Raw genomic sequence first — 16,200 nt, forward strand, 5'->3', positions numbered from 1 at the left:
GACTAAGGGTGTCAGCTAGGCACTGATCTGACCTTTTTCACTTGTCTTTTGGACCTACTTTTTTTTTTTTTGTGGTACCGGGATCAAACTCATGCTTGCCAGGCAGGCGCTCATACCACTGAGCTAAATCCCCAGCCCCTTTGGACTTACTCTACCTCATGGCAGTGAATCTGTAAGTTTCCTCCCTTTGGGAAAAGCAAATTCCTATTTACATATATCTGAAACTTGGTATGAGAGCCTTTTATTGGAACTATGGGAAAGTGTCCATCCCCATTGGATGCTGCTGCCCCCAATACATGTGTGACTCACACACTATGACCATGTTCCCTTAGCCTTTATTTTCCAGACAGTCACAGTATATTTAGTGTATCAGCCCTGTAGTGGTCCCTGACTGTCCTATGGCTGGTGATGTCTTGAAGGTGCAGAGGTGGGAATGGAGTACTGTGCTCCGAGTCTTCCCACCATCTCTCCCTGGGCCCACTACTTCTAGGTGGTGATTGTCAGCAGTGCCAAGCTTGGCATCAGCTTGGCCTGGCAAAGCACTCATATCGATGGAGCAGTGACTACAAGGATGCCTCTGGGGCAACACTGGAAGCAAAGGTCTCAGCACCTAGTGGCTGACATCTTCCCTTCATAGAGGGTGATTTGCACCTTTAATGTCCATTCTTGGCAGCCTGATAGATTTTAGCTCATCCCTGCTGGCTTCTCTATTCCTTCCCAGGAATAGTCATTCCTTCCCAGTGTAGTCATGTGTAAACATAGATAGGTCCCTGGGTCCTCTCTGTGTGAATACATAGAGAAATTCAACCATACTGCTCCCAGGTCAGCTGCAGTCCTACCTGGGACAGCTCTCCACCCACCGACCTGTGGTTGATCATACACTGCTGGGCCAGCTCTGGAGCTGGGAACAGGCATTCCAGAGTTTGCCTTCAGGAGTAGAAATCTGCATGCTAATTCCTGTGTGACAGCACAGACACACTTGGTCCGTTCTGTGTACACCACCTTGATTTTTCATGTCCATCACAGAAAAAGTGATTAAAAATAAAAGTGTAAAAGAAATTCAGAGGAAGAAGATACACAGCTGTGCACCATCTTGTCCCATTTCTGCCTGGCGCCTTGGAAGCAGTAGATGCTCCTCATCACTGCTTCTTATCGCCCTTCCTCTGCAGTAGGGGGCTGCAGGTGGGCGAAGCTCAGGAAGACTTGTTCCAGTGAGATCTGGCTCACTGAGTAGTCATCCACTCCATACTTCTCCTTGGCTTTCTCCAGGATACCAAAAACCTTCAGAAGCAGAAACCACTGGTAAGAGAACTCAGGGCATATACTCTTCGGCTAGGTCAGCAAGTCCTGTGGCTCCAAGGTTCTACCTTTGCCCAACTCCACCCCAGAACCCCAGGACAGTCAGTCGTATAAGGTTAGCTGAATTTCCAGGGAGCTGACTGTGAAGAGTAGCATTATCAGGGGTAATGTGCCTATTTCTAGTTCAGTGTATGACATGACATTGGGCAATGTCTCTTCTCTGAGCCAAATTTTTTTTTTCCTAAATTCCTTCCAACTCAACAAAAGGTGATTATGCCCTGCAAGAGCCAGAGATTACTGTAAAAGAGGAAACCCCTGGAGGGCCTCTCCCTACTCACTGCTAGCACCCAGCAGGGGCCAAGTCTGTACTCACCTTTGCCCAGCTCAAGTTGTGGCCAGGCAGGTGATAGTGGACCATGCCTTGGTGTTCATCTTCTAGGACGCTGCCTGCACAAAGAAGAGATCTGTGAGGGTCAGGCTGGAGGGATGGGGGAGGTGTGCAAGATTGTGGTCCTTGTCCCAGGGGTCAGGGATGTAGGACTTGGAGTGAGGCACAGATTCTGTACAGCAGATGACAGAGACCTAGGCAGAGCTCCAGGGCCCACCATTGGGGGTTCCAGGGACAGCACATACCTGGGAAGGTCAGGTCCACAAATGCCTTGAATTTCTTCAGTGCTTCCTGCTGCCCTTCACTCTGGACCTTGGCCTGCAGGGAGTAGCCACTGCCAAACTTGCTCTTGAGGTGCTGAGGGCTGCCCAGGCACTTGAACTGACCCTGTACCATGATGGCCAGCCGGGTGCACAAGGCCTCACATTCCTCCATGCTGGGGAGAAGGGTGGAGGCCTAAGACAGAGCTGGAGGAAGCTGATGCCCATTCTAAGTGTGCAAGGGTTGTGCAGACAGATGGCTATTAATGCCCAGATCAGCCTGTTCCTGATTCCCATGCTCAGAGTGTGGCTTATGTGCTGAGCCTGGCAATCTCCTGGCACCAGCTGCTGACATTCTTTTACCCCCCCCCCACTCCCATTTGTCCCATAACCTGTTTAGGTTTCTTCCACTGCTGCACAGAGATGTAGGTGCTACCTGTGGGAGGTTATGACAATGGCCTTGCCAGACTCTCGGGCCCGGGCCACAGTGTCCCAAAGCAGGCGTCGGGCAACAGGGTCCATGCCAGTGGATGGCTCGTCCAGGAAGATGACTGCAGGCTCACCAATGAGGGCAATGCCAGTGCTCAGCTTGCGCTTGTTACCACCACTGAGGGTAAAGAAGTGCCAGGTGGGAGACAAGGCTGATAATTAGCATGAGCTCCCCAGATCCCAGCAGAGGCCTGTGCCTAGTGATTGCAGAGTACCCAGGTGAGAGGAAGGCGGTGAAGCCCATTACTAAAGCCAGAGTCCCCCAGAAACAAATGTAGGTCTACACTCCATAGGAGGCAGGAACACCATTTATCTGCACCCAGAGACCCAACATCACTCACTGGCTGTCCTTGTCCTTAGATGACAGAAACCATCAGGGGCCTCTCATCTGACGATATCTGGGTCATGCTACTAAACTCCCACCTGATCCTGGAGCCATGGGTGAGAAGGCCCTGTCTGCTGACCTGTTTTGTCAGTCACTCCAACTCTTATGCTAAGGAAGACCCTCACTCCACCCCAGGAAGGGCTGGGACTCATCTTTTCATTGGGGTGGGAGGCTGGGTAATAACACACCTGTATGATCTGACCAGCTTGTTGGCATGTGGCTCCAGGAGCAGGCCCCGCAGTGTGTTCTCTACACAAGCACCAATGAGGCGTTCGGGGATACCCCGCAGACGTGCATACATGACCAACATTTCCCGGCCAGTCATGTGGTCCAGGAGGGCATCAAACTGTGGGCAGTAGCCCATCCTCTGCCGTACCTGAGTGAGGACACAGCATCGAGAGGGGTGGGTTGGAGTGAGGCCCCTTGACAGAGGACCACAGAGACCATTTGCCAGAGTGCCTGCTTTTAAGTCTTCCAGAGAGCCCATTCAAGCTGAACCATGAAGCTAGTGCCCAGGCCACGCCAGTTGCTAACAGTGGAAGCTTTCCAAGCAGCCCTTCTATGGGGTCACAGAAAGAACCTGGAATGATCAGGGAGGCTCCTAGAGGGCCCACAAAGAGGCCAACAGGTGATCTAGCCTGAGGCTGATCCACAACAAGCAGCCACATAGGTAGGTTGCCTCAAGAGTAATTATACAATAATCACTATACATTTGTTCATCTACCCTGCGATGTTTAAATCACATCTAACACACACTGGAGCCTTCTAATAAAAGGTGCTTGTATGCAGCACCTCTGTGGGAGGTGTTAGATGGCACAGCAGTTGGTCTCTTTGTGAGTGCCGGCTTTCGGCAGAGTTGGGATGCAGTGGGGCTTTTTGGAGCTCCTATGCTGCTTGCTGTCTCACTACCTTTACCAGCTGGCTAGGGCAAGCTTCTTTCTCTCTCCTTTCTCTCCTCCCCGCCTTTCTGACCTCAAAATCACTCTGTAATTCAGGCCTTGAACTCATGATACCCTTGTACCTCAGCCTCCTAAGTGCTGGGGTTACAGGCTTGTGTCACCATGCTGGGCCTGCAGCATCTGCTTTTTTTGTTTTTTGAGACAGCATCTCACTGTGAGTTTTAGGTTGGCCTTGAGCTCACTATGTAGCCCAGGCTGGCCTTGAACTTGCAGAGGTCCTTCTACCTCAGCTTTCTGAGTGCTGGTATTATAGGTGTGTGCAGTTACACCAGGCTAGAGGCTGCTTTTTAAATTTTATCTATTAAACCCAGGGACTCAGAGATGTCAGGCAGGTGCTCTACCACTGATCATAGCCTCAGCCCTAGAATCTTTCAATTGTCCTGGAAAATTCTTTGTCATTACCTCTTCAGCTATTACCTTCCCCTATTTTCTCTCCTTTCCCCCTAGAACTTGATTAAACATACTTGGCACTTTTTAGCCTTTTCTCCATGTCCAGATTACACTGTGTATAGTTCTTTCTCTTCTATATGTATTTCCATTTTTTTTGTCCTAGTGATTGAACACAGGGTCTTTGCATTGAACTATATCCTCCATTCTTTTTTTCATTTTGAGACAGGTTCCCATTACATTTCCAAGGTTGGTCTTGTACTTGCAATCTTCCTGTCTCAGCCTCTCAGAGTGCTGGGTCTATGAGCATATGCTACCACACTCAGCATTTCTTCTCTTCCTCCTCCTCTTCCTCCTCCTTTTCTTCGTCTTCTTCCTCCTCCTCCTCCCTATTGTTTTGTTTTTTTTGAGACAAGATCTCATTATATAGCCCAGTGCTGGGATTCTGCCACCACACCTGGCTACTTCTTTCATTATGATTACTATTGGTGGTGGTGGTTTTTTGGGAAAGGGTCTTGCTATGTAGTTCAGGTTGGCTTTGAATTTACTATGTAGCCCAGGCTGGCCTTGAACTCATGGCAATCCTCCTGCCTTAGCTTCCCTAGCGCTGGAATTGCAGGCATGTTCCATCATGTCCAACTATTTATTTCTTTAAACACACTTTATAATCTGGGCCTTATAACTGCAAATTTAGTCTGTGTGTTTGTTCCTCTTGTGGGGCCTTGGATATGTGGATTCTCATCATGTAGATTCACTGTCTCTCTTTCTTGTTTAAAAACACTGAGGTACCACAATTTAGAAGCCTGTGTTAGTAGTTCTGGAGAAAATTCTTTCGCTAACTCTTAGGCAAGGCTCTTTTTTTTGGGTCTTTTTCCTTTTTATCGGTACCGGGAATTGAACTCAGGACTGCCTGCTTGCAAGGCAAGGCGCTTATGCTGCTGAGCTAAATCCCCAGCCCCTAGGCAAGGCTCTTTGCCCTTCTTTTCCTCCTGTTTTGATTGACACAGGGAGACTGTCTATGCTTTACTCAAGGGTCAGGGAACAGAAGAGCTGTCCCTAATCCAGCCTCACCTTGTAGGGTTCAGTCCAGTTCTGGAAAACTATTGGTGTGGCCTGGCCCTTCCTTTCTGTCCCTTTCACTCAACAAGACTCAAAGCCTATGTCCACATTGGCTGGATACAGTATAGCTCTGGGATGGAAATGGCATGCTCAGTGCTGGCCATACCTCTTTGGCCCACATTTCTCTTTTCCCTGTCTCCTGCCACATTTCTCTCTCCCTGTCTGTTTAGCCTTATCACTGCTGTCTTATTTGATATCCATAATCATGTGCTGTGCCCACTATGAACAGAGGTCAGCCCATCCCTATCTCCAAGGCAGCCCCTGCTTTGCCCATCCCACCCCAGCAAGGCATCCCTGTGGTACCTACCTTTCCAATGTCAGAGCTGATGCTGTGGCCCCCAACGAAGGCATCCCCTGAGGTGATGGTCTCCTCCCCAGTCAGCATTTTGAATGTTGTGGTCTTTCCGGCTCCATTGAAACCCAGGAGACCAAAGCATTCTCCTTTCTGGACTGCGAGAGAGATCCTGTCTACAGCAATGAGGGGTGTCTGCTGTTCATATACCTGTGGGGTACCCAGCAGGAAATACCAAGTGAGAAGGTTGAGTACCCTACCATTAGTCTCTGCCAACTCTGTGCTCCAGGACCTGCTGGGTGGCTGTGTGGCCCTGTGAAGGGCAAGGCCTATGTTTGTTACCTTGGAAAGCTCCTTGATGATTAGAGGTGTGTCCAGCAAAGAGTCCAGGCCAGGAGTCAGGACTCGGTTCCTCTCTTGTGCCACATCGAGGTCCTCAGGAACCACTGATGTTCGGCTGTGCAATTCTGCCTAATTGTTTGAAACAAATGCCTATCAATCTCAGCCCCATGAGAGGAAGAGCAGGGATGGTGGAGGACGTGAGACATCTGATAGGAAGGACTAGGTCCTTTGAGCCATCTCAAGACCCTAAGGACCTTTACAAGAAAAGGTGGGTGGCCACAAGGGCTATAATCAAGACATCTGATAGGAAGGACTAGGTCCTCTGAGCCATCTCAAGACCCTAAGGACCTTTACAAGAAAAGGTGGGTGGCCACAAGGGCTATAATCAACATCGAGGAAACAAATTATTCAGTACCATAACAATTGCCAAAATTCATGGAGAAAAGGAAAAATTCTGCTGAGGAATGTGAGGAAAATTTTATATTTCTGAGATAAAGGCTTACTAAATTGCCCAAGCTGGGGCAGATGATCTTTCTGCCTCAGGCTTCTAGGTGGCTGACACTGCAGGTACCTGGCATAGGAGACTGTAATACATGGAGATAACTCCTTTTTAAAGAAGTGTTAACAATTTAGAGGACTCAACTGGCCCCAGATCAATCTGTATATCTAACATAATCTCAGCAGACTTTGTTTACTAATGCAAGGCATCAGGTAGAGACCTGATATGTGAAAAATACAAATGCTCTGGGAGGGTCAGGCAGCATGATCACAAATTAGGTTCAGCCCAGGAAATTTAGCAATTTACCAAGACACAGTCTCAAAAAAAAAAAAAAAAAAAAGGCTGGTGATGTAGTTGAGTGCAAAGACTGGGTTTAATCCTCAGTTTAAAAAAAGGTATACAGGGCTGGGGATTTAGCTCAGCGGCATAAGCGCCTGCCTTGCAAGCGCATGGTTGTGAGTTCGATCCCTGGTACCGATTAAAAAAAAAAAAAAAAAGTATGCAGTATGTGGAGAACCCTAGGTGGCCCTGTTCCCTCCCCTGCTGAGAAAGGGACCTTGGCCTCCAGATCAACTCTGTGGCAACAGAAGCTAGGACTCAAGATAGTCTAGTTCTGTGGCAGTGCTGCCCAAGGAGATAAACTGCCAAGCAGAGAGGAAAGAGGCCCCTTGTATCCCAGCCACAAGTAGTGCCTGGGGTCTCTGAGCTGCCAGGAGCCACTCACCAGCATCCACCTCCTCCAAAAGGCACAGACGAAGGTCCTCAGTCTCCATAGCAGGTTGGTTTCAATGAGGAAGAGCAAGGTGAGGTAGACACACCCTGAGGTAGCCATGGAAGTCACAAACCTGCCAACCCCCGGCATGCTCCAGGCATAGAAGTTCTCCTGGTATTCAATGTCTGCAGGACAGAAAACCAACCTAGGGCCTTCATCCAAGTGCCCTCTTCCCTCCTGGATCCCAGCCCAGACTTCCCTACAATTTGACTGGGGAAGTTTAGAGCAAACTGGTGCCCTGGGTAAGAGATCAGAGGAAGGGACTGCCCAAGGGAGTGGCTGGGCACTCACTGTACTTCTTGCAGTAGTGGGTGGCAACATCTGAAGAGGTGCAGTAACGCCGTGTCTCGTAGTTCTCATAGAAGCTGCTGACTGCCATTCCTAGGCAATGGTTGGGCAGCACCAGGAACACATGATCCAGGGTTCTGGAAAGTTCTTCCAACTTCAAGGCTGTGATGAGGAGGTGTAGACCAGTCAGTGCTGGAGGACACACCACACCTGCCTGAAGACAGATCCAGGGCGAGGGTGGTTCTTGTGCGCCCACCTGGGATGCGCATGATAGTGACCATGAGGAAGGTGGCAATGCCGGACAGGATATTGAATATGGTCAATCTGGTGTAGGCAGTGGACGCGCCCGAGAAGAAGAAACTTAGGAGATACATGAGGGGGACAATGGCCCAGCCGTATAGCATGAGCAGCAGCAGCATGTCGGCTGCATGACCATCCTGTATGAAGGCACGTACATCGAAGGCCCGGAATACCACCTGTAGCAACACAGAGGAGGTAGCTTGGTGTGTGGTCTGTGGGAAGCTCCCAAGAGGATGGAGGGGATTATGTAAGCATTCAATGATCCTTGGGCCCTGATCAATCAGCCAGCCTAGGCTCTTTGACCCCATGGTGGGTTTTGGTTCTGGGATCCTCTCTGACCAGCTGACTTTTCTCTTTGGCTGATATTGCTGGAACCAGGACAGCTAGCTCACTCCAGGCCCTGCCTATCCAAGAGGGGTAGGAGTAGGATGTGGAGAGGAGACAAGGCGAGAACCACTGATTTCCTACTGTCATCCTGGAATCAGGGATCTTCAAATATATAGTTAAGGTTGTTAAGGTATGAGTCTGGATTCTGGAGTTGAAGGAACCAGTCTCTGCTGATTCCAGTTCCACATAAGGGTTCCCCAGGAAAGTCCTTGTGATCTGTAAGTCAGGGTCCAGAACTGTCCAACACTTACCAGCAGTAGTAGAATGGGGATGAGGAAGGAGATGAGGTCCCACAGCAGAGCAGAGAGCCAAAAAGTAGCCACATGCATACCACTCACAAACTGAACATGCTTGGCCTGGACAGTCCTCTCGCTGACTGCCAGTATGGAGAATGTGCTAGCTAGGAATGCCATGGCAAAGAGCAAATTGAGGGCAATGTCAAATCCCTTTCGGCCCCTGGGAAAGACAAAGCATTATGTTTGGGTGGTAGTAAAGATTGAGCTGGTGGGTCATTACTGTCCAAAGCATGCAGTGCAGTAACCAGAACATTCATGAGGTTTCAGGAGAACCACAAAATCCCCCTCCTTGAGGAAGGCTCCTCCTCTGGATGTCATGTTCTGGCAGAGGCCAGCATCCCCCTCCCAAGCTCCAAGTGTCCCCAAGTCACCTATCTCCACATATTTAGGGTTAGTACCCCTTGCTGCTCTTTCTGTTGTCTCTCTCCTGGGAACTCCTGCCATGCCCTCTCCACACTATCCCAGTTTAGACTTCATTGTTGAGTGCCTGAATCACTACAGTTGATAATAACCCCCCACCCAGTACATTCTGTGTTCTGCATCCAGTTGCTGGCAATACTTTCCAGAAATAGGTTCTGATGTTATTCTGTGGAGTAAAGACCTCCTAATTGTCTTAACAAATACTGCTAGAACATATAGAATATTATTTGGCATGATGAAGACAGGAGGAAGAAGAGGCAGAGGAGCTGGAGAAAAGAAAGGAATAAAGGATGCTTGAGAATACCATGACAACTGAAAGCAGCAAGACGCAAAAGGTCATACTGTGTTTGATTCCATTTTTACCTCTATGGAGGTAACCGCATAAGGTCAAAGGAGGTTAGCACTTGCCAGGGGTTGGGTGCTGGGGGGAGTTGGGAGTGGATGTTAATGGGCACAGGTTTTTTCAGGGTGATGAGATATTCAATACATTTACATAGAAATGAGAGTGCCCACCTCTGTGAACACATCAACAAGCAAAAGATAGCATTGTGTGTGTGTGTGTGTGTGTGTGTGTGTGTGTGTGTGTGTGTGTGTTGGTGACTGTGGAAGTGTGACTGACATTTCTTCCTCTACTTTTTTTTTTCTAGTTCTGGTGACTGAACCCAAGGCCTACATCTTCACTCTACCTCCCTTTTAAAAGATTATTCTGAGACAAGGTCTCACCAAGTTGGTAAGTTGCCCAGGCTAGATTCCAATTTGCAATCCTTCTACCTCAGCCTCCAAAAATGCTGAAATTATATGTATATACCACCATATCCAACTGAATGCAGTTTCTTAAAACTGTTAGATAAGCATCCTCAGGCCTGATCCACCATCACCATAATAAGCCTGAACCCCTCGGCTTGATTTCTGGGTACAGTCTGGAGCCCTGCAGGGGAGTTTCTCAATGCTCTCAGTAGTCTTCCCTCTATCTCCACCTGCTGACAATCCTGCTGGGAAAGGAGGAAGTCCCTGCGAAAAACCACAGTGTGTGTGTGACAAGTCCCTTAGGCTGATTTTTGGCCACAGGAAAGGTGAATGTGGAAAGTTCTGGGGACAAGGTTTTCCTGACTAACAGCCAGCAGTGTCTGGCAGACAGAAAACTGCTTCATCCATCTACAGCGCCCCTGGTGGTCAGTACTGGTGTGGGCGCCTGTGGGATTAGGAGGGGTCTCACATACTCGCTGAACTGGTCCTTGGCGGCCTGGAGGGCGCTCCGGGGCTGGGGGTAGTTGGAGACCTCGATGGAGGCCTGGGGGCCACACAGTAGCTTGAACAGAAGGTTGTCCACGATGGCCAGCGCGGTGGCCGGGGAGTGGTATGCCTGGTTGTTGAACAGGGCGGTGACCACAGTTCTCTCTACTTCATCTCTGAAGGACACTGCCACCAGACACCGCTCATTAAAGCCTCCTCCCTCCACTGAGGCCCTGAAAACCAGGAACTCTTCCAAGTCACCTGAGGAGTAAAGGCAGTATCAAGGGTGTAGAACGGGGATGCAGGGGCACCCACTGGTGTCCTGCTGCTACTCATAGGGATCTGACAGTGGACTGCAGGGGCTCCTGCCTGGCCAGATATGGCCCCCATCCCACAGTGCCAGCATGCTCCCAGCTGCCTCTGTGTCATGCATTTCTTAACAAAGACATCATTTTTGCCAACTTCTTCATCATTAGTCTGCTAAGTGTCTATGCAGTTGGGCTGGATATGAGGAGAAGAAGAAAAGAAAATCTTCTAGCACATTCCATTCATCCACAGCACAGCTCTTCTAAGCTTAAACTGTCTAAGCTACAGTTTAGAGAGTGGTGGCAAACTTATGGTATGCAAGCCCAAGCCATTGCGGGCTGTTTGTTGTCACTGACAGCTCTAAAAGGCTCATCATCACTGGTTTAGAGTTTCAAGGTGTTGGAAGAAAATACCATGTCCCATGATGGCACACTGTGACCAGTCTGGTAAACAAAAACAAGGTAATACAAAGATCACTGTGCTTTTTGTATTTCAGTTATAAATGGTTCTGGAAACCAGGCCATTAGTAAATAAATGCCTTACTATGTCCTCTTAGTAAGGTATGACTTATCAACTGCCCTAACAACTGACCTGACTTGTCAACATGATCTTCCCCCAGGGGACATTTGGTGATGTCTGAGGCTTTTTTTTTTCAGTATTGAAGACTGAATCCAGGACCTTCACATCAAGCTACATCCCCATCCCCTTTTTACTTTTTGAAACAATTTCTCACTAACTCAAAGTTTTCCAGGTGGGCTTAAGCTTTCAGTTCTCATGTCCCAGCTTCCTAGAGTCCTGGGATTACAGATGTGTGCCACCACACCTGGTGCGAAGGCATTTTTAGTTGTCTTTGCATCATGGGGGACAATGCTAGGGATCCTGCTCACATCCTATGGGGCACAGGACATAAAGGACCACTCACCCAAGAAGTTTTCATTGCCACAGTGGGGAGTCACACTGTGCCTGCTCTACACCCCTACAGGCCCCACTGCCCCTTACCTAGCACCTCACGGGGTTCCTGTCCTGCTGCCTGAAGCATGTCCCTCAAGTGCTCTGACAGCTGCTGATCCAGCTGTGAGGTGCCAGGGACTGAGAAGGGTACAATGGTTCTTCCATACTCGCTCAAGCTCAGCTTCAGGATAGGGTCGTCAAAGACCTCTGAGGAGTAGTTGATGGCCAAGAGGGCCAGAGTGACACAGGTCAGGGGGACCAGAATCTGTGCTGCTACCATCTTCCACTCCCGCCAGCTGTATGTGGCTTTCTTCAAGAACATGGCCCAGAATTGCTGGCAGTGGAGGGCAAGCTGTGACAGAGAGGACACAAGTGACACATGTTTGGCCTCGGGGCCAGTATCTGATCCCACTGGCTCACAGCAGGTGTTTCCCCCACATGGTACTAGTGGGCCTCTAGCTGACATTCATACACCAGAGCACATGTCCTGCAGATCCCCACATGGTATTAGAGGCAGGGCAGACACTTATTGCAGAACATTTGGGGACCAGCTGAAGCCCGTCTTCCTTTTGCCCCTCACTGGAGATACTGTCATGTCCCGCTCAGCTCATTCAGGAGCAGAACACAAACCTTGCCTACTTCCCTGACTACCTGCTCATAATCCCCACTCTCATCCCTCCTTGGTTCTTTCAGTGTCAGAGCCAAAAGTGAACTGTTCAACTTTGGCTCAGGCTTTGGTTTCCTGCATGTAAAATGGGAACACCCTCTACTCCCACCCCACAAGGTTGCTGGAAAGCCAGCTTAGAGCAAGGCACAGGGCAGGTTTCCCAGCAGGGCACTGTTGGTACACTAAGCAAACATTTTATAACTGAGTGTGCCAGTTAGAACATGATGACGTTTAATGGCTCCACTGACGTACTCCCAGTTTCTTTTCTCTCTGCCCTCCGAGAATGAGCTATAATTTGCCCTTTTTCTTCTATATAATCTGCCCCTGTGGACATTCCCCGTGTCAGCTCATATGTCTCCTGGCCTTCCCATCTACTGCCAATTGTCCCCAGCCCAAGCCTCCGCTCACCCCAGTATTGAGCTGGACCACTGCATGCTCCTCCTCAATGAGGGTACCGATGCCATCAGTGGGGTCCATCACTCCACACAGGTTGCTGTCCACAGCCCAATCACTTGCCCGCCTCTCATGCTGGTACTGCAGGGCAGGAAGCTGGATGGCTTGGATGTCCATGCTGGTGTCTACCAATTTACCAACCCTGTATCAGAACACAGGCACAGTCACAGTTATGATCCAGCTTCCCGGTAGCAGGGAGCAGTTATCTTCCTTCAAGGAAAAGATACAGAAAGGGCTATCATTAAAGGTTCTGAAGCAAAATAATGCCATTATTTGTTAGCTTCTTCACTCAATCATCACTATGAGCTTCTGGAATTCATTAATTCATTCATGAAAAATATCATCTATATGTGGTCAGGCAAGGCCCAGGGGAAAAAGACAACTAGCTGGGCTCTTCTTTGTAGGGAATTTATTCTCATAAGAATGCTTCCCATAGCCAGCATTTATTACCAGGGTTTTCAAGATGGACAGGGGGCTCAGGGAAGGGGAGGCTCATCACACAGCCAGTACGGGATTGAGGCAAGGTGAAAGCTGATTGCTAAAGTAATATTGGGAGTCAGATAATTCTGTTCCAGGAGGGCCATCCTAGAATAACCTGTGGCAGGGCCAAACACAGGTGAATGGAAGGCAGGTGCAAGGCTGCAATCTCCTGTGGCAGATGCCTGTGATTAGGCTATGCTGGGACTACACTGGAGATGGAGCCCTCTGATCTCAGCTGTCAGGATGTTTGGCATCAGTGCTTTTGTGGGTGCTCTCCCCATCTGGCCTTGCTCATGAATGTAGGCTTTGATCAGACTCTCAATGAGACCAGAAGGTTGCCAGAGGCAGTGCCCCAACTGGTTGTTTTTCTCCTCTGGGTCTTACTTGGCTGTGTACAGAAGGTTTCCCTAACTTGTCACTGAGTGGCCAGGTGAAAGGACAAATGGGTGATGGAATGAGTCAACGAGTAAATGAATGAATGAGTGAACAAATGTACCAATAAACAAAATAAAGAAGCTGATGGTCTTCTATTTTAGTACTTCTAACAGTTGTCCTGAAAATGAGAATGGACACTTGTCATGAATGGAGTGACAAAAGATTAGACATAGTTCCATGTGATCCACAACTATGTAGTGTATACATCTAAGAGCAATAAAAACATATCCACACAAAATCTTGTACACAAAACATCCATAGCAGCATGATTCACCATAGTCAAATAGTCAAAACACATGTTTCTCAACTGAAGAATGGGTAAACAAAACATGGTCTAGCTACACAGTGGAGTGGAGTGCAGCCATAAAAAGGAATGTGTTTCTGACATGTGTCATCGTGAGTGGACTCTGAAAACATCAATGGAAGTGAAAGATCTGAAACAAAAGTCATATGTTGTGGGATTCTACTCATATGAAATGTCCAGAATAGGCAAATCCACAGAGACAGAAGGGATCTCTGTGTTCCAGGACAGGACGAAGAAGAGATGAAGAGTGACTGGTAGTGGATATGGATTTTTTTAGGGGGGACAGATGATAAAATTTGTGTGTTTTTTTTGTATATATATATATATATATATATATATATATATATATAATTTTTTATATATTGTAAATAACATTATTTTCTATACATTTTAAGATGAAGTCTTGCTATATAGTCTAGCCTGACCTGGTTTTGAACTCATGGTAATCCTCCTGCCGCAGCCTTCCAAGTGTTGCGATTACAGCCATGCACCACCACATGCAGCTATTTAAAATGTTTTAAAACTAACTATGATGAGAACTGCAAACTGCATGAATACACGAGAAGCTCTAAATTATACACATCAAAAGGTGATTTTTTTAGGAAGCTGATCATGATAACTCATGCTTGTAATTCTAGTATTATAGGATGGTGAGGCAGGAGGATTGCAAATTCAAGCCCAGCCTGGGTAACGTAGCAACTTGATGAGACTCTGTTTTAAAGTAAAAAAATAAGGGCTGGGGATGCAGTTCATTGCAAAGGCTCTAGCATCAATTCCCGGTATCACAACAAAGATTTTTTTTTTTAATATTGTGTGAATTATACTTTAGTAAAGCTTTTTTTTTGTGGTGGTGGTACTGGGAATTGAATCCAGAAACATTCTACCATTGTGCAGCAACCCTATATCTTAAAAAAAATTTTTTTTGAACTCACTATGGAGCCCACGCTGGCCTTGAACTCACATGATCCTCCTGCCTCAGTCTCTTGATTGCTTTACAGGCCTGCACCACCAGGCTTGGCTAAAAAATTTTCTTTGAGACAGCTCTTTGAATTTTGGTTTTTCAAACTTCCATTCTCTTGCCTCATTGGGAATTGTATACTGGTGTACCTGCTAGGAAAGCTGTTACTTAAAAAACACATAGGTGCTGGGTGAGTGGGGCACATCTCTAATTTCAGCATTTGGGACACTGAGGCAGGAGGATCTTTTTGAGTTCCAGACCAGCCTGGGCTACAAGGGGAGCTCAAGGCCAGCCTGAACTCCATAATGAGACCTACATGTGAGGTGTTTCTGATCTGACCTAACCAACCTTACCTGAGCCACTGTAAGCCTGCTAGAGGACCTTCCCACTGGCTTCCTTTTTTTTTTTTTTTTTTTTTGTCTTTTTCATTTTTATCAGTACTGGGGATCGAACTCACGACTGCCTGCTTGCAAGGCAGGTGCTTATGCCACTGAGCTAAATCCCCAGCCCCTCCACTGGCTTCCTTTGCCCCATTTTGCCTTTGGGCCTTGGTCTCTACTCTGTGGGCCCCACCCAATGTCCCTCAATTGATTCTCCCAGTCTCATTTATCCTTCAAGACTAACATATGAGTCAGAGACACCAAATATTGCCATCTCTCCAATATTGCCTAGTTGAAAACAGCCACTCATTGTCTGAGTTGCCTATGGATGCTGCTGGCTTCTCTGACTCTGCCAGAAGATCCTAGGGAGGCTTGGCAGAGTGTCAGTGATAATTTTTTTTCCCTGAGACTAGAAGCTCAGAGAGACCACTGCCGGGTGTGGGGGCCTAGAGCTGAGGCACAACACCAGGGCTAGAGGGCAGGTCGAGACCATGTGCTAAATGTGAATGAGGGAACAAAGTAATGCAAGGGTTCAAAGAGGTCCTGGATCCTGAGAAATAAAGAGACGAGAGATCCTGTGGTTGCTGAGAGCAACCTGGAACCAACCTCCAGATCTACTGACACCAGGTCAACATGTTTTTAATTCAATCAAGACTCATCAAGATCTACCCTGTTCTGCCCTGTGCTAGACAAGGGTCAGTGAGCAATTTCTCTCTTCTTCCGCTTTCACCGGCTTTGGATTCAGGTGCTTCTGTAAACACACAGGCTCTTTCTTAGTCCCCTTTTTCTGCCAGTTCCTGTGGTCACATTGGTCCCCACAGTCCTCTGGGGCAGACATCCACAGGACACTTACCACATGGCCTTATAACTTATGATGGTCACTTATTCTGTTGTCCCTCTAGGCCATGAGTTCCTCAAGGAAAACTATCTACCTCACATGTATTTTTATTGAGTTCTTAGTTCTCTCAAGCAAGCATTCAAGATGTCTGATAAATGTGTCAATGGTCTAGCAATCACCCTCTAACTCTCAAGGTCAGAAAGCTAAACTTTACAACTTTTGGTGCAGACTTGGGCCTAGATGACCTATGCCTAGAAGAGCTCAGCAGGCCTGGTGCTGCCCTGACCCACCTGTGGAGTGGTCTCCCCAAGAG

At 48.0% G+C, this 16,200-nt stretch overlaps 1 protein-coding gene across 3 annotated transcripts in view; it reads right to left on the reverse strand.

Annotated features, from left to right (window-relative positions):
• Positions 1-318: 318 nt before the first annotated feature.
• Abca3 (ATP binding cassette subfamily A member 3) overlaps positions 319-16,200 on the reverse strand; it is a 57,860-nt gene continuing 41,978 nt past the window's right edge. For all 3 annotated transcript variants that reach the window (XM_063226318.1, XM_005007436.4, XM_003478485.5), the window contains exons 20-33: positions 12,448-12,634; positions 11,421-11,724; positions 10,103-10,376; positions 8,418-8,622; positions 7,736-7,955; positions 7,483-7,641; positions 7,144-7,316; positions 5,921-6,049; positions 5,594-5,788; positions 3,010-3,197; positions 2,384-2,554; positions 1,933-2,123; positions 1,673-1,746; positions 319-1,281 (exon numbers count right to left, since the gene is read on the reverse strand). In XM_063226318.1, the coding sequence (XP_063082388.1) occupies positions 1,150-1,281; positions 1,673-1,746; positions 1,933-2,123; positions 2,384-2,554; positions 3,010-3,197; positions 5,594-5,788; positions 5,921-6,049; positions 7,144-7,316; positions 7,483-7,641; positions 7,736-7,955; positions 8,418-8,622; positions 10,103-10,376; positions 11,421-11,724; positions 12,448-12,634 (2,602 nt within the window). In that variant the 3' untranslated portion in view covers positions 319-1,149. The remainder of the gene's footprint in view (positions 1,282-1,672; positions 1,747-1,932; positions 2,124-2,383; positions 2,555-3,009; positions 3,198-5,593; positions 5,789-5,920; positions 6,050-7,143; positions 7,317-7,482; positions 7,642-7,735; positions 7,956-8,417; positions 8,623-10,102; positions 10,377-11,420; positions 11,725-12,447; positions 12,635-16,200) is intronic.

The sequence above is a fragment of the Cavia porcellus genome, unplaced genomic scaffold (assembly GCF_034190915.1).
Source record: "Cavia porcellus strain 051 isolate PalLab524CR breed Dunkin Hartley unplaced genomic scaffold, mCavPor4.1 scaffold_16, whole genome shotgun sequence".
NCBI lineage: Eukaryota > Metazoa > Chordata > Mammalia > Rodentia > Caviidae > Cavia > Cavia porcellus.